Source organism: Phallusia mammillata, chromosome 2 (assembly GCF_965637545.1).
Source record: "Phallusia mammillata chromosome 2, kaPhaMamm4.hap1.1, whole genome shotgun sequence".
NCBI classification, from domain to species: Eukaryota; Metazoa; Chordata; class Ascidiacea; order Phlebobranchia; family Ascidiidae; genus Phallusia; species Phallusia mammillata.
In genome coordinates this window covers 11,195,762-11,223,345 of record NC_137253.1, presented here as the reverse complement: position 1 = coordinate 11,223,345, position 27,584 = coordinate 11,195,762, and the positions used below count along the sequence as shown (strand labels likewise).

The 27,584-nt window shown below is 36.9% G+C and overlaps 5 protein-coding genes and 1 pseudogene across 5 annotated transcripts; 2 read left to right on the top strand and 4 right to left on the bottom strand.

Moving 5' to 3' along the window:
* The first annotated feature begins 103 nt into the window (after positions 1-103).
* Positions 104-8,341, top strand: LOC145214687 (BRCA1-associated protein-like). The gene is made up of 14 exons (XM_080083272.1): positions 104-230; positions 469-621; positions 878-973; positions 1,197-1,340; positions 1,457-1,590; positions 1,980-2,155; positions 2,603-2,845; positions 3,277-3,513; positions 4,100-4,314; positions 4,932-5,047; positions 5,652-5,804; positions 5,982-6,110; positions 6,535-6,808; positions 7,762-8,341. The coding sequence occupies exons 2-13, from the start codon at positions 549-551 to the stop codon at positions 6,769-6,771; spliced, it is 1,953 nt and encodes a 650-aa protein (XP_079939398.1). The 5' UTR covers positions 104-230; positions 469-548; the 3' UTR covers positions 6,772-6,808; positions 7,762-8,341.
* A 4,372-nt stretch (positions 8,342-12,713) lies between these two features.
* On the bottom strand, positions 12,714-14,453 carry LOC145213503 (vitamin K epoxide reductase complex subunit 1-like protein 1). The gene is made up of 3 exons (XM_080081802.1): positions 14,248-14,453; positions 13,767-13,873; positions 12,714-13,696 (listed from the first exon to the last, which is right to left on the bottom strand). Exons 1-3 carry the CDS (start codon positions 14,451-14,453, stop codon positions 13,482-13,484), a joined length of 528 nt encoding a protein of 175 aa, XP_079937928.1. The 3' UTR covers positions 12,714-13,481.
* LOC145213500 (radical S-adenosyl methionine domain-containing protein 1, mitochondrial-like) lies at positions 14,437-16,389 on the bottom strand. The gene has a single exon (XM_080081799.1). The coding sequence runs from the start codon at positions 15,534-15,536 to the stop codon at positions 14,460-14,462; it is 1,077 nt and encodes a 358-aa protein (XP_079937925.1). The 5' UTR covers positions 15,537-16,389; the 3' UTR covers positions 14,437-14,459.
* Positions 16,390-16,795: 406 nt separating this feature from the next.
* LOC145212970 (uncharacterized) lies at positions 16,796-20,453 on the top strand. The gene is made up of 2 exons (XM_080081216.1): positions 16,796-17,856; positions 19,263-20,453. Exons 1-2 carry the CDS (start codon positions 16,796-16,798, stop codon positions 20,191-20,193), a joined length of 1,992 nt encoding a protein of 663 aa, XP_079937342.1. The 3' UTR covers positions 20,194-20,453.
* A 1,499-nt stretch (positions 20,454-21,952) lies between these two features.
* On the bottom strand, positions 21,953-23,663 carry LOC145213502 (uncharacterized). The gene has a single exon (XM_080081800.1). The coding sequence runs from the start codon at positions 23,218-23,220 to the stop codon at positions 22,342-22,344; it is 879 nt and encodes a 292-aa protein (XP_079937926.1). The 5' UTR covers positions 23,221-23,663; the 3' UTR covers positions 21,953-22,341.
* Positions 23,664-25,851: 2,188 nt separating this feature from the next.
* Positions 25,852-27,584, bottom strand: LOC145213501 (zinc finger protein 711-like; annotated as a pseudogene).

The following is a 27,584-nucleotide window of genomic DNA, read 5'->3' as shown; positions in this document are numbered from 1 at the left end:
ACGTTCTTCATCAATCACGTTTTGTAAACACCCGACTCTCTACTTCGATAATGCGGTTACAATAGTTAATTGTTGAAATCCGCGAAGTGACGCGCGCGAGTTCAGCATGTATTGTTGTTGTTGTTCCGTTTGGCATTGTGCCAACTCAATTATTTCGACATCCTGTGCAAAAAAATACGACAAAACGGATAATACCAATACGAGTTAATTTTTTTGTTGGTCAAGAGCAGGTATGTGTGTTTTGTTTAGGTGTAATGTGTATCCATTGGATATTAAAACATTAAACAAAATATATGACTGTAACTGTACTGTGACATTGTGTTACTGTTTGTTTTTTTATTTTTTTTTAGTTACGTTCCAACACCAAATACTTTGTGCCTTTGATTTGTTTTACTCTGTGTAAACTTTGTCTATGCTTTTTGAATTGTAAATGTAGTTAGGCATTTAATTTTTTTTAACTTGTTACAGGTTTCAGGGTATATTTTAATTTATGTCTAAGTTTGAGCCAATTTGGAAATTGTGGTTAAAACTACTTGCAAAGGACGTCAATGAGCATCAGCTTTATTCACATTCGTTTTAGTGTTTCATCTGGAAACCCCATTCCATCTGTTGCTTACAAAGGTATGTAAGTTCTTATTTCCAAGTTAAATTGTAAGTATAAGAACGTTACTTAAATGCAAACCTAGTGACATATGTTTCTAAGCTTAATACTAAGAGTCTATTGCTGTGTATAACTTAACTCTTGCTGTGTAAAAGCACCACACATTTATTAATCCTTTTCCGGTGATTATTTTTCACTACATACTAATAATATGCTACTACGTATTTTCATTCAGTATGCAATAGATTTTTAACAAGTAGTATATCATTTCTGTAGCACGCTGTCTTACATCGGATGGTGGCACCATCAAAAGTGATTTACTACAGACTGAAGAGTTCGACTATGAAGCTTTGCAGAACCTGTCACCTTTGAGTAAGTTGTTGCCTACAGATTTACACAAATAAAAGCTAGTTTGAACTCGCATAACAAATTATGGGAACTCGTGCAGTTGCATTGCTTGGTTAATGTGTTTTGCAGTTCACAACCAAATTTACACAATAAGTGGAAACTATTTTAGTTTTTTTGTTCTACTGCATAACTAAACAATTTAACTACAACCTGAAAACCACAACTTCTTGCATGGTTTTTTTTGTAGAACCACATAGACACAAATCTCGAGCACCTCCAGAAATTTTGCTAGATGAATTGGGTGACCACGAAAGACAGGAAACACTTGCAAAGTTAAAAGGCCTGAGATATGCTAGAGACTTGACTATTGAAACATACCACAACGAAAATTGTAAGATTGTCTGAATTTAAAGATTTAAGAAGTCTTAAATCCTGTGTAAACCTCAAAACTGTCGATAAAGAAAAGTCATAAAATGTGTTCATATTTAAGCAGTGTGGTGGTTTTAGGTGACAAGCTTGGTGAAAAAGATATGTCTAATCAAAAGATCAAAGTCTCTTCCACAAATCAGAATGACTTACAGACTGCTAAGAGTGCAAAAGCGGATGTGAAATCTGCTGAATGTTTGGCTGATGAGTCAGAGGTACATTTTTTGCACAAATTGTAAATGACCGAAATTTTCTTGAACAATAAATCCTATGTGACTTGTGTTTAGTTATGTGTATAGAAACAATTCAACAACAAGATTCATCAGTTAAATTTAATGTTTAAAGTGATTTGTATTGCTGGCCAAGTAATACGTTCTAATTTCACTTGCATACGAACACAAGAAGCTCCTGGTTTTATATGTCCTTGGCCTGTGATTTAAAAGTTTAAAAGTATGCACATTTGAGTAAATCACTACGCAGTTATAAAACTTGTTTTAGGGTACCCCACGGCAAGTTCAAATGCTGTGTATTGCTTGCCCAACCCCTGTAGTTCAATCCCCCTTTTTGATGTTAAGTAACAAATTACAAATCTTCTTTTCAACAGCTGACTGATATACTGAAATCTTCTGCCAATGGTGAACAAGCAGGGTCATCTCGACCAAATTCAGTCACAGATCTAAGACTATTATCATCACCACCCAATATCACAACCATACCTTTCTTTTGTGGAAACCCAACAGTAGAGATTACCAATGGAATTATTCAAATTTACAAGTCCAAGTAAGAAACTTACTCAAATACTTAGATTCCGAGTGCCATGGCAGTTTGTATGCTAGTGGGCGGGCAATGCCTAAATTCGTTATGCTCACAATGAGTCTGCCATGGAGTCTGTTTTATAAAGGCTGTTGCGCGAACCACTCGGCCATCTTGCCATCAAATTTGTAAAATTAAGCTACAATAATTACATTCATTCATGTTAAATTACAGTGTTTATTAGGAATGCTTGTAAATTAGCCACCTGGGTGTCTAGCATGTGCTGTAAGCTAAAAATAATTGGGAAAAACCAAACATAACTCTCCACATCTTGGTAAATAAAACTGATGTACAATTATGTAAAGTAACTTCTTTTGTAAAATTGTACTTGTATAGTTGTATCCACTGTTTGTAAATGTAAAATGTTCTGTGTTATTTACAGTTAAACTTTAATTCGCATTATTTGTGTTTCAGCTTTACCCTGGGCGTTACAGAACATACACCACCACCAGAAACCAATACTCTCTGTATGCTGTCTGTTCCTGCCTCGATCGACACTAGGGGGCTCATGGAGTTCACTGCTCCTTTCATAGAAGCAATACTGCGCATGAAAATCATCCGTGATCACACTCCCAATCAGTATATGGTTCTGTTGACATTTGTGTCAGAGAAGCATGCATGTGATTTCTTTTTCAATTTAAACAACCAACCCTATAGGTGAGAGAATCAAATTAAGCGTTCTAAATAAGGATAAAGGATATAATGTTGTTTTTTGTGTACATTGCCCAGCTTTAGATTTAATGTATACTGTTTAAAACTGGCTGTGGTAATAAAAAAGGTTAAAAACACTACAGTTTAGAAATACAATCTGCTTTCCTGAAAATGTGGTTGGTGTTGCTTCTTAAAAGGAGTCAGTTTTCAATTCTTGTGCTCACATTATGAATTTACTAAATTTAGGAAACAATATCTATTGTGCATTAAGTTTGTAACTTTCATTTGGTGTTAGATGGTCCTAGGATTCTTTTTACTTTGCTACTTTAATTAGGGATGAAAAATGTAAAACTTTAAGCAGTCTTTTTTGAGGCCATTTATAGTGCATGCAAAGAGTAGTCCATACTGTGCTAATCTTACGCAATTTGCAATTTTAGTTCTCTTCTGCCTGATGAGATTTGTCATATCGCATTTGTGGCATCAGTAGATGCCCTGCAACCGTACAACAAGGACACCCCAGGCCCTGCAAGTTTTCTTCCCATTCCCAATTCAACAGAACTCCCTGATTGCATGGTGTGTCTCGAACGAATGGATGAGTCTGTTCGTGGGATTTTGACGATCCTCTGCAACCACTCTTTTCATGGTGCATGTTTGTCAAAGTGGGAGGATTTATGGTAAAACAGGATGTTTTGATACAAATATAAAACTACATGTTCAGGAAATTACATTTTCAGAATTGGTGTGCTTTAGTAGTCAAAATTGCGCAAACAAACTACCAAGTTGTACTGAAAATGTGCTGACACAGAAATTGTCCTGGACTGCATGGGCTCGATATGGTTGATTTTAGTTGCTAATAAACCTTAATGTACATTTAGATCAGTCTGTGTGTCCACATTAATAGGCCGAAATATATTGCCAAAACATATTGTTGGTACTGGAAACTGTTTGGCCCCACCCAAAACCTGTCTGTGATTGTTATGCACCAATCCTTAAACACTTGTAGACATTGTACATTTATATCACAAAAGTGCATGCTAAAATTGTATGAAATATTTTAGTCCTATTTGGTAAGTCTAACCGAATTAATTGCTGCAATTACTATACATGCTGTGCAGTGGAGGCTACACTCAAAATCTACCATTTTTGTATGCTGTATACTACATATTTACTGCATATTTGTAATTGTAAGTAGATGTTTTACAATGTATATTTTAAGTGTTTAGTTCTTCAACAAAACTACTTTTTTTTACAATTTTGCAGTTGTCCAGTATGTCGATACGTTCAAACACCAGAGGCGCAGAGCAGCAACAAATGTATGGTGTGTGGTGGTATGGAGGATCTGTGGATTTGCTTGGTGTGTGGTCATGTTGGTTGTGGGAGGTACACCTCCGAACATGCTCAGTTCCACTACTTGGAAACACATCACAACTATGCAATGGCGCTAAGTGACAATCGAGTGTGGGATTATGCTGGTGGTAAATAATTTTGTTTGCATCAAGACATACAAAACAGTAGAGGGTAGAATTGTATTGTATTGTATCTTGTTCACATGTATCTTAATGCAACAAACATAGTAACACATTATGGTAATGTAGGAAATGACTAGGCTTTGTGGTTTTGCAAACAAATCAACTTGCTAGCTGCTGTATAGTATATGTTTTTAAAAAAGATCTTAAACACACATTGGGTTAAGCAAACTACAGAGACCATTGAAATTACGTTTACATTTTTGAACTTGGGTACCTTAAGTTATCTGACAAATTTAATCAAAAAAAACTGCCATTTGGTAATAATTTTCCTTTCTGTATTAATGATTTACATAAAACTGACAATTATAGCATTTTGGAGTATTCAAAATATGTCTTTAGCACCTGATATTCAATTCTATTGTATCTCAAGTCCAGAATGGTATTTTGCTGGATAAGATTCAAGTTGCCATAGCACTGTTGAACTTGACATAATGCTTTTCAGTGTTACGACTTCAAGCATTAAACTAGCATTAACTGTGAAAGTTTAGGACTCATTTGTTTCTGGCTATGTGGAAAGTAGAACTTCGTTTTTTGGGCATCTACATTAATTTGTGGTCTGTTAGATTATTTTGTCCATCGCTTGTTCCAAAACAAGGAGGATGGAAAGTTGATAGAAAAGAAAGGAGATTTGTCTTCAAATGAGAATCAGGAGGCTAAACTGGAAGCAATACAACTTGAGGTAAAGATGTTGCAAATTAAACTAAAACAGATGGCTTCAAACTGTATCATGTACATTAATATATATATTTATGAACAGGAATCAGTCGTACCGATATTTGAAATAAGTCCTTAAAGATAACTATCATATATACACCTTCTACTTTAACAAGTTTCATCGAATCCGGGCATACCTAAATATTCCTGTTTATATGTGTGTGGGTCATAAGTACCCGAGCACCTAACGTTATACTTGGTGAACAGGCAAATTAAACACTTGTAATAATGAGTAAAACCTGCATACCAGACAGGAAACGGTGCTTGTGATTCAGCTTGCAACCCACTCACCGCTGAGCCTGTGTCGCTCAGTTGGTAGAGCGCAAGTACCGGAAAAAGGGCTCCTGTTGTGTGTTCGAATCCCGCCAAGGCTAGATTTTTTCAGCCTGTGCCTTGCCATGTGAGAATGCTTGGTGACTAGCTGATTCGGTATGACACCTTCAATAGGTCTGGCATGAATCAAGCTTTGCATAGAACCCCCAAAGAAAAAAAACATTACAATCGATGATAGCAAAAGAAAGATGAAAAGCTTTGATGAAAAGTTATCTGAACTTTCTGTTTTCTGGCAGTGCATGCATCTCCTGACAAGTCAACTAGAGTCTCAGCGGAAATACTGGGAGGAGCAAGTGTCACGTGTCGAGAAGAGAGCTGAGAAGGATCGCAATGAGATGAGTGAGCAACTCAACTCAGCTGTGGAGAAAAGCACTGCACTACAAGAAACTGTGAGTTCAATTTGAGTACCAAAGAGTTGTTTTTGGTTAAAGTTCGATTTGTGATTTTTAACAATATAATGTTGCAATGACCAATCTGAATTTTTTTAGTGTCTTGCAGACAACCTGAAAACTTTTAACTTGAAAAACTGAGTTTTTTGGCCGAGTATTAAGTTTTTCTTTCATTAGGTAACTTCTTTAGAAAAAGAGAAGCAAAGTTTGTCACATCGCAACCAACTCATGACGAGTAGACTTTATGACGCGCTGAAAGATTTGCAAAGCGAACGAGAAATCAATAAAAGTCTCGTCAAGAATCAAGTATGTCTGTCTACTAAATACTGTTAGATGGTGTAAGGAGCATAGTTTGTAATTAACAGTGAGACTGGGATAGGGTTAGGACTAAAATGTAGGGTGAGATGCTATGTTTATATTGCTATTTTTATTGTAACTCACCACCCCAGCCCAAAAAGTCAGCCAGCATTTTGCCTTTATATATTCGCAAGTATCCATTGCGCCACCTAATGGTATTTACCAAACTTTGTCTGCTGTGAGTTCTTCAGTTACTGGTAGCTACCACGTTTCAACTTTAACCCATTAATTGTGTCCATAACTTTTAGTGTGCTCCATAAGGTTTCAACATTAGGCAGCTATTTTCGACTTTCGTTCTTGAATCAATTCATTTCGTTCACCTTACTCAACTAAACACACAATTAAGAATAAACATTGAAAAATATTCACATAGGATGAGTGGAAAGCGAAAGTACGAGGACTGGAGGAGCGCGGCCTTCAGCAACAGGAAGAAATCCGGGAATTAAAGGAGCAAATTCGCGACGTGATGTTTTTCATTGAGGCGGGTGAAACGATCCGGAACGAGGAGGAATCGGTTCAAGAGGAAATGAGAGACGGTCAGATTGTGGTTGGACAATCGTCATCTGATGCTGCGTCCAGGAGGAGAGGAAAAGGAAGAAAACCGAAGTGATGAAAGAGAACTCTGGTTGTTAGTTCAATACAGGATGGTAAGTGTATTTTCGTGACATGAAAACAAAACTTATAAATATGAAAGCACCAAGCGAATAAATAAACAATAAGTTGAAGATGGTGCACACCGTTTCGACCGTTAGTTTCAATCAATACAGCTGTAGACAAGACATAGGTAATAGTGGCTGCAGCCATCACACAGCATTCCAGTTTGTTGGAAACAACACGCTGAAAATCCATGTCCAGCAATTCTGTTCCATGCCACAATTGGGCATGAACCACAGAGTAAACTGGTTCACAACGGCCAGCAAAAAAAAAAACTTTTTGTCAACCTTTTAATTTGCCCCAGGTATTTATGAACAGATGTAACTGAGTTTAGCCTCATACTATGGAGCAGTTATTCTCAACCGCAGCTGTTCAGATTCTTGTTGTTTGCTGTTATCCAACAATAAAAAAACCTGAGAACCACCCGAAGCGCTTGAATAATAGCATGTCGCATTTTACGTCTATTTAAACCGTAATATTTCTCATTACATTAGTCATTGCACTTATGAACAGATGCGTGTATATGGTTTAATTAAAAGAATACCTGGTTTGGTAAATTAAATTCGTGTGGTTTTTCTTTAATTTCATGCTCTATTAAGTTTTTCACGTGATAGTGGACCTTGGTTACCAAATAGAAACCATATAGTTTAATCATAAACATTACTGCCAAGGTAGTGGTGTATATAGAATACATCGTGTAGACGTTTCGACAATCTCTGTTGTCATCATCAGATTGTCGAAACGTCTACACGATGTATTCTATATACACCACTACCTTGGCAGTAATGTTTATGATTAAACTACTTTTCAAGTCCGTGCATAGTGTTCCTAAGAAACCATATATCTTTGTAAGTTTCTAAAACAACTTTTATTTTGTTTGATAAACAAACTGGGACAGCTCCAGTGCATGTGTGTAAAGAAATATCACATTGTAATTCATTTACAGAATGAAATTTCTTTTCCTGGCAACGAATGCGATGCAAGCTTCCAGATTTTCCTTCGTGCAGTTCCAATTAGCACTGTGAGAATACAGTGTACATCGCGCCTCTCTTTGTTTGGTTCCATTTTATAAACCTGTTTGATTTGTACAGGGCCTTAACGCTTGTGGGTAGCTTAAATAAACTTTTTTTTTCTTTTCTAATGCCAGATAACATAGCTATTTGCTGTTTTACATTACCACTGCTGACCATAAAGCGCTATACAACTTTCAATTACTGTTGGCAATTGCTTGTTGTGTTTATAAGTCCATCATGTCACGTTTTACTCGTGCTAACTGGAAACCATTTGGCCCAGCCGCTATTAAAAACCATACTTGTAAAAGATATTAAAAACCATACTTAAAAACCATACCCATTACACATTAATATTAAACCTGTGTCAAAAGTGATCAAAAATTGCGGTTAAAAGTGTCCTTTGTTTTGTATGTTTGTCGTGTCGTGCAATGTATTTTCTTCGTGTATCATGTGTCGTCATTTAAAATTAGTAACAACACCGTTTCTGGTTTTTTAACATATGCTTGCAAAGAGTCCTCTGTGTCAGATATGGTTTTAAGTTTTAGTTTAAGTCAGTACGAAAGGCCAAAACGATAATCTGGAACCAATTTGTTTACCTAGGTTCTTGCCTCCTAGAGCAGTGCTTTGTTACATTTTTTATGATAGACCCACGCAAAATTTACAAGCTAGTTTAACGATATCTGCCTTATGTACGTATCTAGTGTTGTTTTTATATCCGTGTTGTTATAAATGCGTGATGGACGTGTGGCCACGTGGGGATTTTTCTCATCGCAGAGTAGTGGTTTTCACTTTTCAACTCGTTTCAGGCCTTAGACCACAAGTCCCATTAAATATCGTGGACCAGTTCATAGTTAAATAAGGAAAGCATCCACAACAAGCATGTTGGCTTGAAATATATTCTTTTAATGCATAATTATTAAAATTATTAAATTTTAAGGAGAGATAACGACAAATCGCCAATACCTTTGATAAGCTTTTTTTGTACTGAATATTCAACAAATTATATGCAATGGCCAATTTCCAGTTTAACACAAAATATCAATAACTGCTTGTGGAACATCAAAATGTCATCACCAGCTAAGAACATGTCGTAAAGTGTTTTATTGTACTGTAATAAATTTATGCCTATATGTACATAATTACTTGATATCGGAATCCACCCATGTAAGTACGTTTGAAAATTTGCCCTCACTTGTAAAATGTTCCGCCGGCGCCCATGTCATGGATAAATGTTCCTGTTTTAAAACAGAACTGTTAGTTTCACTTACACTACAACACACACATACACATGGCCCACTGTCAAGGTAAAATCCTTACTTATGTCGCGGTTTTCGCTTGCTGACAAATAGCATATGTTCCTCTATGGATTTAAGATAACACGAGCATCGTTAGGATATCACAAACCAGAGAAAAATGCCGGAAATTTTGTTTTGCAGAAAGGTGATTTGAATATGGACATGTTATTCCCAACATATTATTCAAGCCTGGAAAGTTTCAAGTTGACATCTCTAAAGATTTTGGTTTTGGGAGACGCCCTTCAGTAGCCTGGTTATTTTGACAAGGCCCCCACAGGTTTTAAACGTGATCTGTTGCTCGTCTCTTGCCATTTCTGTTGTAGTGTGTAGCAAAGAAGCCGGCACCGTTTATCAAAAAATATGAAGTTGTTTTGTTTCACAATAGGTAAGATTGTTTATTTTTTATGCAATCTGGCTCTGATAAACGTTTTGTGTTATGGTCTAGTATAATTTTGTAATGTTAGACACTCGGATATTTTTTTTAATTAAGTGGCCCAAGGACAGTGGTAAATGTTGGACGAAACCGTCGTTTTATAATGTTCTTTTTGGCCATGAAAGTACCAGAAAGATTTGCAGAGTAGGCCCTTTTTTATCTAAAGTCTATTTTTAGACTATAAACAAAATGCCAGCGACATTTGACGACTTCGTTGTAGATACAGGTCAAAATTTCCTAACATAATCAAGTCACTTATTTTTGGTAGTGTTGGGGGCCGTCGCATTGTGTTACGGACAAGGAAGTCGAACTTCTACTAGCGGTAAAACAGAGACACATGCAGCTCTAACCACTACGTCGATTCACTCGACTGCAGAAAATACTTCGACTCATTCGACTGCACCGCCTGAATCAATTACAACGAAACCTTCAATTACATCGAGCATTTTGATTACATCGAACTCGTCAACTACAACAAACTCTTCAACTACAGGCGCTGCTGCATGTTGCTGCAAAAAAGTCTCACATGTGGTCTTTCTTGTGATCTTTTGGCTTACCGGCATAATACTTACTTTGTAATGCTTATCCTGTGCTGTAGAGCTGATATGCTTTAACTTTTATAACAGTTGTAACATAATAGATGCAAGTAGCTAAGATGTCAGTTTGTTTAGAGATCCTGCATTGATCTCTCAAAGATGGTTTCTTATCCTGTTTCATGCTAGTCAGTGCTGGATTAATTAGGCAAAGTAAGCACGTGCCTACAGGCCAGTCAAAAAGTAACATCAGTAGAAATTTAGTCATGTTTTTAAAATAATTATTTTCTAAACTAATAAGTATTTATTTTAATAGCTCTGTTTTTCCAGATGAATTAAAGGTTGCAAAAATCGTTAAAAAACAACGAATTGAAACTTGTTGCCACTTCCTTGCTCGGGAGAACGCTCGTTTTCACAACTAAAACGAATTAAGACGTTAAACGATCAACAATGTGTCAACAACGTCTTGGTACAATGGCACTTTTGTATTGAAAGCGATCTACTCCGTAAGATTGACCTCCAAAAACTAGTTAACGCGTTTTCAATCGAAAAAACGCGCAAAGTTGTGATCAAGTTGGGCATATGACCAAGTTTTTGCACGGTACCCTGTGTTATAGTGGCAACAACGATCTTTGTGACAATTTGGCAACACTGATAATTAATTTTTTTTTGTTGGCAACCCTGATTTTCGGGTCACTTATAAAATGTGCCTACAGGCCAGCAGACTCTATAATCCGGCAATGATGCTAGTGTATTTTCATGAACAAACTTTATCGGCATCGCTCCATCTAGTTCAGCGGTTCCCAACCTGTGGGTCGCGACCCCAACTGGGGTCGCCTGACAATTTGCCTGGGGTCGCCTAAGGGAATGGCTCCCAACTCATTTTAGGCCATAGACTAATTTAACAAAAGAACTGAGCACAAATTTTTTTCCCGCGATTGTTTGTTAAAGTATGTAAATTAGTAACTACATGCAGCTGGGGTGGATCTTTGATTTTCGAAGACTTAATTGTTTTCACAAAATGCTGATTATTGCCTTGTATTACGTAATATTACTGCATTTACATAATCATGACCATTAAGTCAGAACCTGCCAACTTGTTTTGTATTCTCGCGATAATATCACTATCCTCCAATTATAACTTAACAGTGAACGAAATTGAATTTGTAAAATTTCAGGCTGTCAATGATGCATCGAAAGACAAGTATTAAAAAAAGCATAGTAAGAAATAAAGTTTGCGATATTTAGAATTATTTTAATATATAGCCTACTAATTTTATCCGTGGGGTCATAGGCGCCGAATGGGCGGTGTGGTGGGGTGGCGCCGCCACCTTGGGTTCATAAAGCACGGTGCCGGCCACCGAGGATATTTGAGTTTGTTTGTATCGGTACCTTACGAAACATCGTAAAATCTGAACTAATTTGAGAACAGTTTTGCTTTAAACAAGCGTGCTGACGATAAGGCAACAAAACGTACCGAAACAGCAACCAGTTTGGTTGGTGTCTTACGTGTTTATGATGTCAAACACACAATTGTGGCAGTGAATGATTGGCCATTATGGTGTACTATGCGATTGTTCTGTAATAAATAGTCACTTTGGGTGATACAAAAGCAACGACTTGACGAAACATTTTCTAAACGTTGCTAAACCAACAGAAACGTTAAAGCGAAGTGTTCCAAATCAATGTTACTTTCAATTTTGTTTTAAATTTGACAAACTTTGCTTTTTATTAAAGGTATATTGGGCTTTGAGTTGGAGCCCGTTTGGTTACACGCATTAGTGACGTCATGATTTACGTCCGCTAAGTTGTATTTTTGTAAAACTCGGCGCCTATGCGTGGGGTCACCGCAACTTGGGAACCGCTGATCTAGTTTAACCTGATGTATCGCCATACCCATGTCGGAATTTTTCAGGCCGATGCAAGTAATTTCGAAAGCAAAAACTCCCAAGCTTGGAGTATCATAACATGTATGGCGCCAATTGCCTTTTGAAATCGCTGGGCTTCAATATTATGTTCAAATGAGTTTTAAAATATACAGCAAATTGGTTTGTCAAGAACTGTGGTCGCTACATCCCATTAGACGCCCAGTATGAAATATCACTGACATTTTTTAAGGTATTGAAATCAACTAAGCAATGTTATCGCGGGTGGATCGCGAGACCAAATAACTTCATAAAAAACGCATACAAATTTTACTGCTGGTTTAAACAAAATTTGAAAGTCGACTCACACAGCCAATTAACAATTCAGCAGTATTGCAAAAACTCAGGCAGCTCGATTTGTCCAGTGCAACGACAGCAAATTATTGACTCTGTCCACACCAGAGAGAGCAATCGCTATTGCGCTAAAACTAAAAAAGATACGGTACTGAAATTTTGACACAATATTCTACGCTTTCACAGCGTTTCAGCGCACAAACTTTCACACACAAAATATTTTTCAGTTATTATTACGCGTATGTTGAAATTAATATTCATCAATATGAACATCATAACGTCAGGGGTACTCCATAAAATGTCTTGCAGAGTCTTCTCTGTACACGGGGTGGAATTGATGACAAGCAAGATTGAAAATGGAAGTACACGCTTGGTCGTTTGACAAATAGTTACAAATCACAATACTTTCAGGATTGATACTTTATTATGTTCACAGTTTAAATTCAGTTCAATTTAAAAATGTTTACAAGAAAATAAGTACAAGATTTGCGACAGTTACTGGCACACACAAACACGAAATATTGCAATTTTATTGACAACATATTGTTTAAGTACCTTCGCTAGTTCATTATAAAGAAAGATAAATCTAAAAACAGTTAAATCAGTGTAAACAGTTGTGATAAGATTTTAAAGTACTGTAGTTTAAATTTTTTCTCAGCAAACAGTAAAATGTATGGCAGATTTTGGCACACACAGTTTCGAAAACTTTAACTACGAACAGACAGACCCATATGTTTGTGTCAAGCATGATTGATAAATATTTAACGAGTGGTTGACATCACAGCCATGTGTTCACAAGGTTGTGTGTTCAAACCCAGCCTCTACCAGTTGTGTTTCAAAATCAAAAAAACATAGGTTGTCTTCCCAACCAAATAATTAACACACCTTCAATGTGACAGGCAAATCCGTAGTGAGCATGAAACATTAGTAATTGGAAACAAGTGCACATTAGCTTGTCTGTTACTTGTTTGCACTCATACTTATGCTGCCGGTAAATTACCAAACAAAATATTGCAACCAATATTTTTTTTAGACAGAAACATGTAATAGTGCACAAAATAACAAATATGTGATCACATTCAATGCAATATAAAGTCAATCAATAGAAATCGTTTTACCCTGGATTAGATTACAGAAATTTTGTCTGATGTTAAGGTCAACAAATTTATCTCATCACTTCCGTTTCTTGCTTTGAAGGTCGTAGGCCTTTCTTGCAGCATAATTTAAATAGTGCAATCCAAACGACATTCCATATGTGGATACACAGATAACACAAAAGTCATGGAGAATAAATGCAAGAATGTATGCCAGATAAAAGCACATTACAATTCCCATTGCTGTCATCCAAAACAATACATCCAACAGAAATTTGTTGCTGTGGTTAAGACCTGAAGAAAAATTCAGATTTTGTTTATTATTTTTGGTGAGTATAGTTTACTATAAAGGGGTGACAATTACCTGCTAGCTGTACAATGAAAAAGGTTATTCCAAATATGCTGTTTGGCATGTTTAGAAAATGATCTTTGCCAAAAATATGCTGGACAATGCCAAAACCTCTTCCATACCTGAAAAGTTAAAAAACTGCATGATTTGTTCAAAGCAAAGTTATAAATGCAAAGTTTATCAAGTAACACTCTTAATAAATAAGATGCAAAGCAAGCCTAAAAAATCTAAAAACTTGCACAAATCTTGGTGTAACTATTGCATTGGTTGGCTTAAAAAGATAAATCATTGTTTTTCTGCAAAATGCTGTTTTTATTTTCCATTTTTAGAAATTTGTTAAATTTGTATTGATAATTTGATTTTAAACGTCACTTTGTATCCTAGTTTTTCTATCAAGTTTCATCTACCTGTGCAAAATGACATGTTTGCCATGCAATCAACAAATCCCCATAATAAGCAGCAGTAAAATTGTTAGGAAATATGATAGTGTACTTACTCTGATGTAAAAACAGCAGAACAGCTTACACTTTCACTGAGATCACACAATGCCTTGTAGTGAATGTCATGTTCCTTTGTTGTTTCAACAAAAAATGCATAAATTGATAAACCAATACCCACAGCACAAAACAAAATCCTTGCAATAGCTGTAAGTGCCATGATTAAACTAATATTATTATGTAAAAAGTTCTGAAAAAGAGTCATAAAAGATTAGCTATATCGCTCTTTAAGTGCATTAAACAAACATGTTAATGTGATTGTTTGCAAAGTTATATATTTCTTTGGAAGAAACATCCGATTGTATTGAAACTTTAAAACGCCCTCGTTTATAAGAAGCTGAACTTCATCATAATCTGCAAATGTTTGTTGTAAAGATTCACCATTGGTGGCAAGCAGCCAAGAATCGTTACTAACACCACTGGTAGTGCGTAGTCCCAAAAACAGAAGCTCTTCCAAAATTTCAAGAAATGATAACTTGTTGAATTTCATGGTTGGTTTGTGATTTGATTCCGTCCATTTTCTTGGGTTTGATATGGAACTTGTTTTCCATCTTGCAAATGCATTTGATTCATCAAGACACAATCTTCCTTTCGAACCTGGACCGATCCCTATAAACTGCTTGCCTTGCCACAAACTTAGATTGTGATGACAGCAAGCAGCTTCATATTTTGCAAAGTTGCACAGTTCATATTGTACATACTTGTTTTCTTCCAATTTATTTCTGATTGCATTATAAGTGTTAAAATTACCAGATTTCACAGTGAAATCACAACAGTCTTCATCAAGTGTGATATGTTGCACACCAATATCAGATAAGGTTTTTATGTTTTCTTGCAAACGTAAAGTTAATTTACTGTTATTTCTATATGCAACATCAACTGCTGTTCTCTCAAAATTACGGCAAATGTTTTCAACTTTGTGCAACAGTCTTAGATTGTCTTGCTTGTTAGAACCAAACAGAATAGGAATCGTTGAAATTCTATTAATTCCAGCATCAAGTAATAAATTACAGTTGCTATTGGTCACATTATTTGGATTCACTTCAAATGTTACCTCACAATTTTGTTGAAGTACATTTTTCTTGGACAAGTGCTGTAAGACACTCTTTGCTAAGTTATGACACACAGATTTAGAAACCATGAACACAGAAGGTATTGACGTAATAGGTGTTATATCAAGAACATGTTGTAATTCATTGATATAAATGTCTAGCAGCTTTGTATTCACCACTGTAAAAGGACATGCGATAAACAACGTTGACTGTTCTAGAAATAGCCTTGACAGCATTTTAAAAACAACAATAAAAGTCTACTTTGTTAAAAAAATATGGCATAAACTTTCCAAGTTCCAACACAAAACATAAACATAGAAAAACAAAAAGATAACAATAGCACGGATATTACTGAACTATTGAATCAAATACTCACATCCTAAGCAGCAGCACTGACTAAAGGCTGGTCAAATACTCAATATCAAAACACGTACAAGTTGATACTTCTTCGACAAAAACGGCCTAAAAACTTTTCACACCCAACGGCGATTTCAATTTCACTTCGCACTTCGATGTGAAAAACAACCTTGCGGGAGTTTCCCTCAACTGAAAACTGTTATTCCAGGTACATAGAGATATTTTATCAACTAAAAGATAATTACAGTTCAAAACTACGTTCCCAATTTATAATATCGTGACCTGGACGCTATATAAGTCAAATATTTTGAAGTTAAAATCAGAACATAGGACATTAGATCACAGTATTTGTGTTGCCTGCGGTATTTCTGTTGGTTTTCTTTGAAGCATTTCCTCTGTGATATATTAGCTGTCATGAGAAATCATGCAGTTTCATAATCTACAAGGTTTGTTGGGTTGCCAATGCTTGAAACTGATACCAAACTGGCGTTTTCAAGTTTAGAAAATGTACTTTGTCTGTTCACATAAAAACCCTATTATATACCTTACCTATTTTTAGGTTTGAAATGCCAATGATGCAAAAGCACCCGCGGGGGTGTCAAACTGTGAAGGCTTCTTTAATGTCATTTTGTTTCCCACTGTGTTTCCTACTAGATTCCCTTACATTCTCTTGATTGGTTAGGTCCGGTTCTCACAAGAACCTTCATCACGTCAAATTGTCAACACTGTCATCAGAACTTAAGGCAACTAACACTAATAGACAACTCGCATTTAGAATCGTGCAAAGACTACTTCTTTATTCTGGAGACAAATCGGTCGCAGCTGTTGTAATGGTTTTCAAAGCGATTGTGCTAATTAAAAAAAACACTGGGAAAATGCGCTCACGGGGAGATATAAACCAGCAACATTATAAAAGGTCATCCTGAGATTCGCCGCTTTCATAAAAAGAAGTAAGGAAAAGCTTTGTTTAAGGATTTTATTCGCCAAGACGAAATCTTAAGACGGCACCAACAATTTTCAATTCATACCAGCGGCCGTATAGTCTGTCTGCAGATTTTGTCCTGCAGTATTTAGGTAGAAGGTTTTTAAACCTTAGTTTAGAGAAAGTCAGAAGTTTAGATACCGCTGTTTTATAAGCATGCAGGAGTGCGAAACTTGTCGTGGAAGTTTTAAAGATGTTGAAAGCCTGAAAATTCACGTCAAAATCCATGACAAGATGAATAGACACAGATGTAATGTGTGCAATGAAACGTTTCGTTCTGATGGTCTGTTGAAGAAACACAAGCTAGTTCATGCTGAAGAAAAGTGGGTTCAGTGTGACACTTGTGATAAAAAGCTGGCATCCGCAATCTATCTGAAGAATCACAAAAGAATTCACTTTCAAAAAAACTACCGATGCAAAGTTTGTGAAAAACTGTTTTGCACAGAAATTACTCTACAAAATCACGTGAAAAAAGCTCACATACCTGGAAAGGTTTGTAGGTGCGATATTTGTGAAAAAGAATTTCGCGACAGCAATCAGTTAAAACAGCATCTACAATCCCACAATGACCCCTTTCAATGTAAAAACTGCAATAAAACGTTCAGGTATGCCAGCAACTTAAGAAGACACCAGAAAGAGAAACATGAGAAAATGGAGGAAAAACTTTATTGCTGCAAAATTTGTGAGAAACAATTCCGAAAACCTCGTTATTTAAAACAGCACATGATTTCTCACGAGGATGGAAAACGGTTTAAGTGCGATATATGTGAGAAACAGTTCAAATACCAACGGGATCGTACAACGCACTGTCGTACAGTACACTTCGGATTTGAATACTCGACAAAAAACAAGCAAGAATGCTGCGGAAAAAAAGAATTTAAGTGTGATGTGTGTGAACATGTGTTCAGCAACAGTAGAAGCAGAAGAAAACACCATCTTGCCAAACACACCGACGTGAAACCATTTCAGTGTACTTATTGTGACAAAACTTTTGCTTTAAGCAATGTATTGCGTCAACACTTGCGAACACACACTGGAGAAAAACCATACCAGTGCTCCGTCTGTGAGAAGCGATTCGCCAGAAAGTTTACTTTAACGTGTCATATGAAGACTCACAACGGATTAAAAGAACATCATTGCAAGATATGTGACAAGTGGTTTAGCCAATCTAGTAACTTGCGCACCCACACGCGAACTCAGCATTATGCACTGTCAATGTAAAAAGATGTGGAACGCAATATCGCTGTCAGCACTTATGCAAGATGAAAATAACTGTCTAATGCTAGTTGCAACTAAATGCTCTGTAACGCTTTCGTTGTGAAGTTTGAAGTATGTTATACTTTACTGTACTATGCAGGTTTGTAACGGTGTCGTATTTTGGTTTTATGTGGGGAATCGGTTTTACCTCATTTATAAAGCTGACCGTTGAAAACTTTTTTTATCGCAGACCGGCCTTAAAAAATATGTTCAGCAATAAAAACGTTCATTCAAAGCTTCAGCGTGATAAACGTTGTTTTGGTTTGTGACGGTATACTCAATTTGTCCCAATATTCGACGACAAGGCCGAATGCGTACAAGACTGTGAATACCACGAAACGACATTTTATTGTTTTGAAAAGTCGTGCCAAAACAAGCCAACCACAATTTAGTCCAGACATGCCACATCGGAGACAACATATTCTTACTGAGTAGCGAACAAAGTGATCGAATCCACCGATTGTCAGCTTGCATCGAGACCCCCGAGAGTCCTGCTATTACTCTCCAAGCTCGAGGTAAATCGGTCGCAGCTGTTGTAATGGCATCTAATCCAATCGTGCAAACCTTATAAAACAGGGGTGTCAAACTCAAACAACTTTGAGGGCCAAGAACGAACTTTTAAATTAGTCCAGGGCCGCAATATCGAAACATTTGTTACAGTGTAACATGACATCAACAAAATGACATGATTAAAAAGTAAAAAAGTTAATGCCATAAAAAGCAAAAAATTATGACATTAACTATTTCAAAAATATACAATATTGTAACAAATAACAAACAGATACCTATACAGTGTAGCAGAGTGAAAGGAACAACCGTGCTTTATTGCTGTGTGTGAAAACAATGGCATGCAATGACGCAACAATCGCAATGTCTGATTCTAAAGACGGGTTCTTTTAGTTATCCTATTAAAACGTTGCATATCCCACTTATAGAGAATGATTGTATAATGTAAACTCACTGGTCTGACAGGGTGTTTCGCCTGAGTAAAACACTTTTTAACTTCTAAAGGTTACTTCGTAGGCCGCACAGATACGGTCCGCGGTCCGCATGTCTCACACCCCTGTTATAAAACACTAGGACATGCGCTCGAGGGGTTATATAAACCAGTGAAAATTAGAAGGTCCTTCTGGGATTATGCGCTGGTATCTGTTTTAAAAAACAGGATAGAGAGCTTTCTCTGTGACAATTGGCCGTACAGTTTGCCTGCAGTTTCTATACCACAGTGTGTAAGTAGAAGGTCTTCGAACTTGCAGTTTAGAGAAAGTAGGCTACATGTTTAGACACCGCCGTTTGTAAGCATACACAACGGCAAAATTTGTCATAAAAGTTTGAAAGATGTTAAATGTGTGAAAATTCACGTTTAAACCAATAACAGTGTGATTATAAATAGATGTTATTTGTGTGATAAAATGTTTGGTTCTGATAATATGTTGAAGAAACACAAGCGTGAAAACGCCAATGGAATGCGGTTTCAGTGTGACATTTGTGATAAAAAGCTGGCATCTGCAGTCTCTCTGAACAATCACAAAATAATTCACTTTCGTAAAGTGAAGTATCGATGCGAAATTTGTGAAAAACTGTTTTGCACAGAAATTACTCTACAAAATCACGTGAAAAGAGTTCACATACCTGGAAAGGTTAGATGCGATATTTGTGAAAAAGAATTTCGCGACAGCAATCAGTTAAAACAGCATCTACAATCTCACAATGATCCCCACGAATGTAAAAACTGCAATAAAACGTTCAGGTATGTCAGCAACTTAAGAAGACACCAAAGAGAGAAACATGAGAAAGTGGAGGAAAAACTTTATAGCTGCAAAATTTGTGAAAAACAATTGCGAAAACTTCGTTATTTGAAACAGCATTTGATTTCTCACGAGGATGGAAAACGGTTCAAATGCGATATATGCGAGAAACAGTTCAAATACCAACGAGATCGTACAACGCACTGTCGTACAGTACACTTCGGATTTGAATACTCGTCAAGAAACAAGCAGGAATGCTACGAAAAAAATGAATTTAAGTGTGATGTGTGTGAACGCGTGTTCAGCAACAGCAGAACCAGAAGAAAACACCATCTTGTCAAACACACTGACGTGAAACCATTTCAGTGTACCTATTGTGACAAAACTTTTGCTTTAAGCAATGTATTGCGTCTCCACTTGCGGACACACACTGGAGAAAAACCATTCCAGTGCTCCGTTTGTAAGAAGCGATTCGCCAGAAGGTTTACTTTGACGTGTCATATGAAGACTCACAACGCATCAAAAGAACAAGTGGTTTTGCCAAGCTAGCAACTTGCGCGCACATACGCACACCCATTATGCACCACGTCAATGCAAAAAATGTGGAACGCGATATCGCTGTCAGCATTCATGCAAGGCGAAAAGCAGTGTCTCAGGATGTGAAATTGCGTATCGGTGTTAACATGAGTTCTCTGAAGAGCCCGCGTATAATAATATTGTGTTTATCATTTGTGAACACTAAAATCGTGTGATCGTATGTGAATGGTCGGTTGAATATCAAACGAAAATAAAATATGACTGGAAACATACTTTTGCCGAACGCTTTTGACAAGCCTATTTCATAAAATGTTCTTTAACTTTGGGAGTTCATTGAGTGGATGATAATAACGCAAGAAGTTCACCAATTTGCCAAAACAGTCCCATTTCTCGGTTCACCCAATCGTACTGGGATTAGATGGTACGCAACAATACAAAATGTCAGGTGGTATACGCGACCAGTTTAAGGTTGAGAACTACTGGGTTAAAGTAGATTATGATCTTCCAAAATCACTTACGGACGCCGAAATTGCAGTTTACTGCCTTTGTCTTGTGTTTATAGCCAATGGGCTTTCAAAAAATGCAGCGGCCGGTTGACTTTTTAAGTTACTTTTTGTTAGCTTTTTAGAGTTTCGTTTGTGCACTGTGTGGGTATACAAGAACATTTGTTCGATAACGTTGCTTCAGTTTTAATCGCAGTGAATTTACATTTCTTTTCTTTACAAAGATACTACATGGTCTTTAACAAGTTTGCTATGACTTTAACATTTTAGCGATTTTGTAAGATTATAGTTTTCTAACATAATACGGGAATAAATTTTATCTTCGAAAGCTGCCTTTAAAAGGGGTCAACGAACTACTGATAATATCTCACAAAAATGCATGACAATGTATGTTATTCAAAAGTTTGTTGGATATGCAAGTAATTGAAAACCTGTACTTTTGTCTGGGTTTAGAAGTTATCGGTTAAGCGTTGTTACGACCCAGCGGGGAGTTCAACTTATGTCGGAATTTTTGTTTAAAATGGGATGTGTTCATGTTCTTTTGCAGATAGTGTGCGCACAATTGGTCATGGAGTGGAAAGTTTTGTTTTATTGTATCAAGTCACAAAATGAAAACGATTTATGACCATTTCATGCGAAAACGATTAATGACCATTTGGAAACTGTATGATTTACGTCTTTGCCTTTGAGTGTTCATGAGTCACGACTTGAACTATTGGACTCTGCAGAACTTGGTTGTTTCAGTTTGTTTATTCTAATTTTAGACCCACAACAACAATACCATAGAATATAACGTATAACGTTTGACCACAAGAACTTGCTAACTATATATGTAGCACCACTATACATTTCGCTTTCAAGTATCGCTGGCTAACGCATAACGAGTTGGTAATAGAATACAGAAAGAATAATGTCCACGTAAGAACGAGAGGGCCATTGGGCGTATGTTTGTTTTACAAAACAGAAATGAGTGGAACAAACAACGTTTGGAGTCCCAAACATCGATTATCTGTTCGATAGGAAAGTTCATTTACTCAACACATAAAACTATCGTTAAACTCATTCCAATTCTTTACAAGGCTCGGTTTAAGAAAGATTTGTATTGTTAATGTGTTGTATAGGCTATATTTGTGTTGTACCCATGTATATTGAAACACAATTACTTTTGGAACTTGTACCAGTTGGGTTAGTTTTGTTCATTCACCATCCCAGTTGAACTTGGCTGGGTGTAGCCTAGTTTTTCTGGGCGTATGCAGTTTGCAAAAGTTTATAGGTTATAGGAAGAAACATGTCTCATTAATACGTTCGTAACGGCCTCGGACGCTCGCACTATTACTTATCCGCTCGTACTATTGCTGCTAAAAAATCCAGCTATTTGCGAAATGGTTGCAGACGATAAAAACACATATTCTAACTACACGCTCTGAATATATCATCATTCAAATGCACTTTAGGAACCGAATGGTTTATTAAACAAACCTAACCGAATAATCAGTGTTACTCAGTTAAATTAAATGGAGAAGAAACACGCAGAAAGGATTTCTTTACCTTGCATGAATGCTGACTGCGAAATTGCTTACCGCGTGCTTTACACTGACGTGTTTCGTAATGAGTTTGCATGTGGTAGCGCAAGCTGGCGTTTTGGCTAAAACGCTTTTCACATATCTTGCAATGATGTGGTTCCGCCGTGAGTCTTCATATGACACGTCAGAGTAAACTTTCTGGCAAATCGCTTCTCACAAACGGAGCACTGGAATGGTTTTTCTCCAGTGTGTGTCCGCAAGTGGATTTGCAACACATTGTTTACACTAAAAGTTTTTTCACAATAAGTACACTGAAATGGTTTCACGTCAGTATGTTTATCACGATGGTGTCTTCTTCCACTACTTTCGGATGCAAACTCTTGTTCACACACATCACACTTATATAGTTTGCTTTTCTTTGGGTATACGAATCCGAAGTGTACTGTACGACAATGCACAGTACGAACTTTGAGGTTTTTAAACTCTTTCTCACAAATATCGCATTTACACGGTTTTCCTTCCACGTGGAAAAACAAATGTGCTTTCAATAAACGAGGATTTCGGAATTGTTTCTCACAAATTTCACAACGATAGAGTTGCTTCTCTGTTTTGTCGTGTTTTTCTCTTTGGTGTCTTCTTAAGTTGGTGACATACCTGAAGGTTTTATGGCAGTTTTCACATTCGTAGGGTTCGTTGTGGGATTGGAGATGCTGTTTTAACTGGTCTGTGTGGCGAAATTCTTTTTCACAAATATCGCACCTGCAAACCTTTCCGGGTTTGTGAACTCTTTTCGCGTGATAGTGTAGTGTACTTTTGGCGTAAAACAGTTTTTCACAAACGTTGCATCGATACTTCTTTTCACGGTAGTGAGTGTTTTTGTGGTTCTTAAGACTGAATGCAGAACAAAACGTTTTTTCACAAACGTCACATTTGTGCCTGTTCACCTTGCCATGGACTTGAACGTGATTTTTCAGGTTTTTATCATCTTCACAAGAAATTTCCCATTTGTGCATGTTTATAGCAAAGGCCTCTGTAAGCTTTTCACGTTTTGTACCCTGCAATCTTAAAGACTTCACATGACATAAGTAAACTTCTGCACTCCTTCACAAAACAGTTTGAGAAAGACTTGATTTCAGTCAAACTGTAGAATACGCACTGGATAAGTAGGCTACATGTCATCAAAACATCTAACCTAAATCCTGTCAGACAAAAGGTGACGACACAAGTAGGACACGGGCGTTCGTAAAGAAAAAGGCACAAGAAAGGTTTTGTTGTCCTACGAGAAACAAATGGTGAACCGTTCACCTAGACAATATATTTTGCTATTCCTTTGGCAACGACTTTTCTGTAAATTTTAACTTGGTTGTTTTAATGTGTGTATATAACCAGCAAAGTAATTCCATTCGCCAAGCATTGAGAAGGCTGCAAGTCCGTTACATTATATCGTTTATATTTTTCTGCTTGAGAGAACTGTTTGCCATTTATTTATCTTTGTCAATTGCTCAAAAACCTCTGTATTGTAACCGCTTCCACTGACTGTTTGGTCTTGTGCTTTCTGGCAACAGATCCGTAAAGTTTGCTGGCCCTTCTCGCATTGCGTATAACGCCCTAAATAATGTTTGTCCAGAAAAAATCCCAATTTACTGGTTGCTGTAACGGCCTTTCGTTTCCTTGGTAACCACTCATTGTGTTGGTAAGCTCTCATGCTTACGTGTTTACTCAGACCGCGCTGGGTCCGCAAAACGTACTTGTTTGGCAGTAATACTAAGGTAATGGTCGTTGAGGTAAACAATATTTGAATTACTGACAGTACTTTTAGATCTTTCTTTCTATACATATATATATATATATATATATATATATATATATATATATAGTAAGTTAGACCGAACATTTATCCCATTCGTATTCTGTCTACAGAAAAGGAATAACTTAAATCGAAAAACTCACGCCATGATCTTGATGAGCGATGAAGGAGATTTTTTGCCCACTGACCGAGAAGATTGGGACGTGTTGGGTACTGCATTTTCGACAGAAGAACATATCGGATGATGAAGGATTCTGTTAAATTTGTCGATGGACACTATGAATTGCCACTTCCTAGGATGCACGACCAGCAAATCATGCCTGACAACCTCAAAATTGCGACAAAACGTGTGACAAAGAGATGCTTCTTCAATCGTAAACAAGAAAAAAAAAAAATTTTTCTTCCCGGACTTCCTGATTAATCAGCTCATCTACTGATGGGGGCTCAAGGTTTTCATCAAAATATCGGTGTTAACATGAGTTCTCTGAAGAGCCCGCGTATAATAATATTGTGTTTATCATTTGTGAACACTAAAATCGTATGTGAATGGTCGGTTGAATATCAAACGAAAATAAAATATGACTGGAAACATACTTTTGCCGAACGCTTTTGACAAGCCTATTTCATAAAATGTTCTTTAACTTTGGGAGTTCATTGAGTGGATGATAATAACGCAAGAAGTTCACCAATTTGCCAAAACAGTCCCATTTCTCGGTTCACCCAATCGTACTGGGATTAGATGGTACGCAACAATACAAAATGTCAGGTGGTATACGCGACCAGTTTAAGGTTGAGAACTACTGGGTTAAAGTAGATTATGATCTTCCAAAATCACTTACGGACGCCGAAATTGCAGTTTACTGCCTTTGTCTTGTGTTTATAGCCAATGGGCTTTCAAAAAATGCAGCGGCCGGTTGACTTTTTAAGTTACTTTTTGTTAGCTTTTTAGAGTTTCGTTTGTGCACTGTGTGTGTATACAAGAACATTTGTTCGATAACGTTGCTTCAGTTTTAATCGCAGTGAATTTACATTTCTTTTCTTTACAAAGATACTACATGGTCTTTAACAAGTTTGCTATGACTTTAACATTTTAGCGATTTTGTAAGATTCTAGTTTTCTAACATAATACGGGAATAAATTTTATCTTCGAAAGCTGCCTTTAAAAGGGGTCAACGAACTACTGATAATATCTCACATGCATGACAATGTATGTTGTTCAAAAGTTTGTTGGATATGCAAGTAATTGAAAACCTGTACTTTTGTCTGGGTTTAGAAGTTATCGGTTAAGCGTTGTTACGACCCAGCGGGGAGTTCAACTTATGTCGGAATTTTTGTTTAAAATGGGATGTGTTCATGTTCTTTTGCAGATAGTGTGCGCACAATTGGTCATGGAGTGGAAAGTTTTGTTTTATTGTATCAAGTCACAAAATGAAAACGATTAATGACCATTTCATGCGAAAACGATTAATGACCATTTGGAAACTGTATGATTTACGTCTTTGCCTTTGAGTGTTCATGAGTCACGACTTGAACTATTGGACTCTGCAGAACTTGGTTGTTTCAGTTTGTTTATTCTAATTTTAGACCCACAACAACAATACCATAGAATATAACGTATAACGTTTGACCACAAGAACTTGCTAACTATATATGTAGCACCACCATACATTTCGCTTTCAAGTATCGCTGGCTAACGCATAACGAGTTGGTAATAGAATACAGAAAGAATAATGTCCACGTAAGAACGAGAGGGCCATTGGGCGTATGTTTGTTTTACAAAACAGGAATAAGTGGAACAAACAACGTTTGGAGTCCCAAACATCGGTTATCTGTTCGATAGGAAAGTTCATTTACTCAACACATAAAACTATCGTTAAACTCATTCCAATTCTTTACAAGACACGGTTTAAGAAAGATTTGTATTGTTAATGTGTTGTATAGGCTATATTTGTGTTGTACCCATGTATATTGAAACACAATTACTTTTGGAACTTGTACCAGTTGGGTTAGTTTTGTTCATTCACCATCCCAGTTGAACTTGGCTGGGTGTAGCCTAGTTTTTCTGGGCGTATGCAGTTTGCAAAAGTTTAGGTTATAGGAAGAAACATGTCTCATTAATACGTTCGTAACGGCCTCGGACGCTCGTACTATTACTTATCCGCTCGTACTATTGCTGCTAAAAAATCCAGCTATTTGCGAAATGGTTGCAGACGATAAAAACACATATTCTAACTACACGCTCTGAATATATCATCATTCAAATGCACTTTAGGAACCGAATGGTTTATTAAACAAACCTAACCGAATAATCAGTGTTACTCAGTTAAATTAAATGGAGAAGAAACACGCAGAAAGGATTTCTTTACCTTGCATGAATGCTGACTGCGAAATTGCTTACCGCGTGCTTTACACTGACGTGTTTCGTAATGAGTTTGCATGTGGTAGCGCAAGCTGGCGTTTTGGCTAAAACGCTTTTCACATATCTTGCAATGATGTGGTTCCGTCGTGAGTCTTCATATGACACGTCAGAGTAAACTTTCTGGCAAATCGCTTCACACAAACGGAGCACTGGAATGGTTTTTCTCCAGTGTGTGTCCGCAAGTGGATTTGCAACACATTGTTTACACTAAAAGTTTTTTCACAATAAGTACACTGAAATGGTTTCACGTCAGTATGTTTATCACGATGGTGTCTTCTTCCACTACTTTCGGATGCAAACTCTTGTTCACACACATCACACTTATATAGGCTAGTTTGCTTTTCTTTGGGTATACGAATCCGAAGTGTACTGTACGACAATGCATAGTACGAGCTTTGTGGTTTTTAAACTCTTTCTCACAAATATCGCATTTACACGGTTTTCCTTCCACGTGGAAAAACAAATGTGCTTTCAATAAACGAGGATTTCGGAATTGTTTCTCACAAATTTCATAACGATAGAGTTGCTTCTCTGTTTTGTCGTGTTTTTCTCTTTGGTGTCTTCTTAAGTTGGTGACATACCTTAAGTTTTTATGGCAGTTTTCACATTCGTAGGGTTCGTTGTGGGATTGGAGATGCTGTTTTAACTGGTCTGTGTGGCGAAATTCTTTTTCACAAATATCGCACCTGCAAACCTTTCCGGGTTTGTGAACTCTTTTCGCGTGATAGTGTAGTGTACTTTTGGCGTAAAACAGTTTTTCACAAACGTTGCATCGATACTTCTTTTCACGGTAGTGAGTGTTTTTGTGGTTCTTAAGACTGAATGCAGAACAAAACGTTTTTTCACAAACGTCACATTTGTGCCTGTTCACCTTGCCATGGACTTGAACGTGATTTTTCAGGTTTTTATCATATTCACAAGAAATTTCCCATTTGTGCATGTTTATAGCAAAGGCCTCTGTAAGCTTTTCACGTTTTGTACCCTGCAATCTTAAAGACTTCACATGACATAAGTAAACTTCTGCACTCCTTCACAAAACAGTTTGAGAAAGACTTGATTTCAGTCAAACTGTAGAATACGCACTGGATAAGTAGGCTACATGTCATCAAAACATCTAACCTAAATCCTGTCAGACAAAAGGTGACGACACA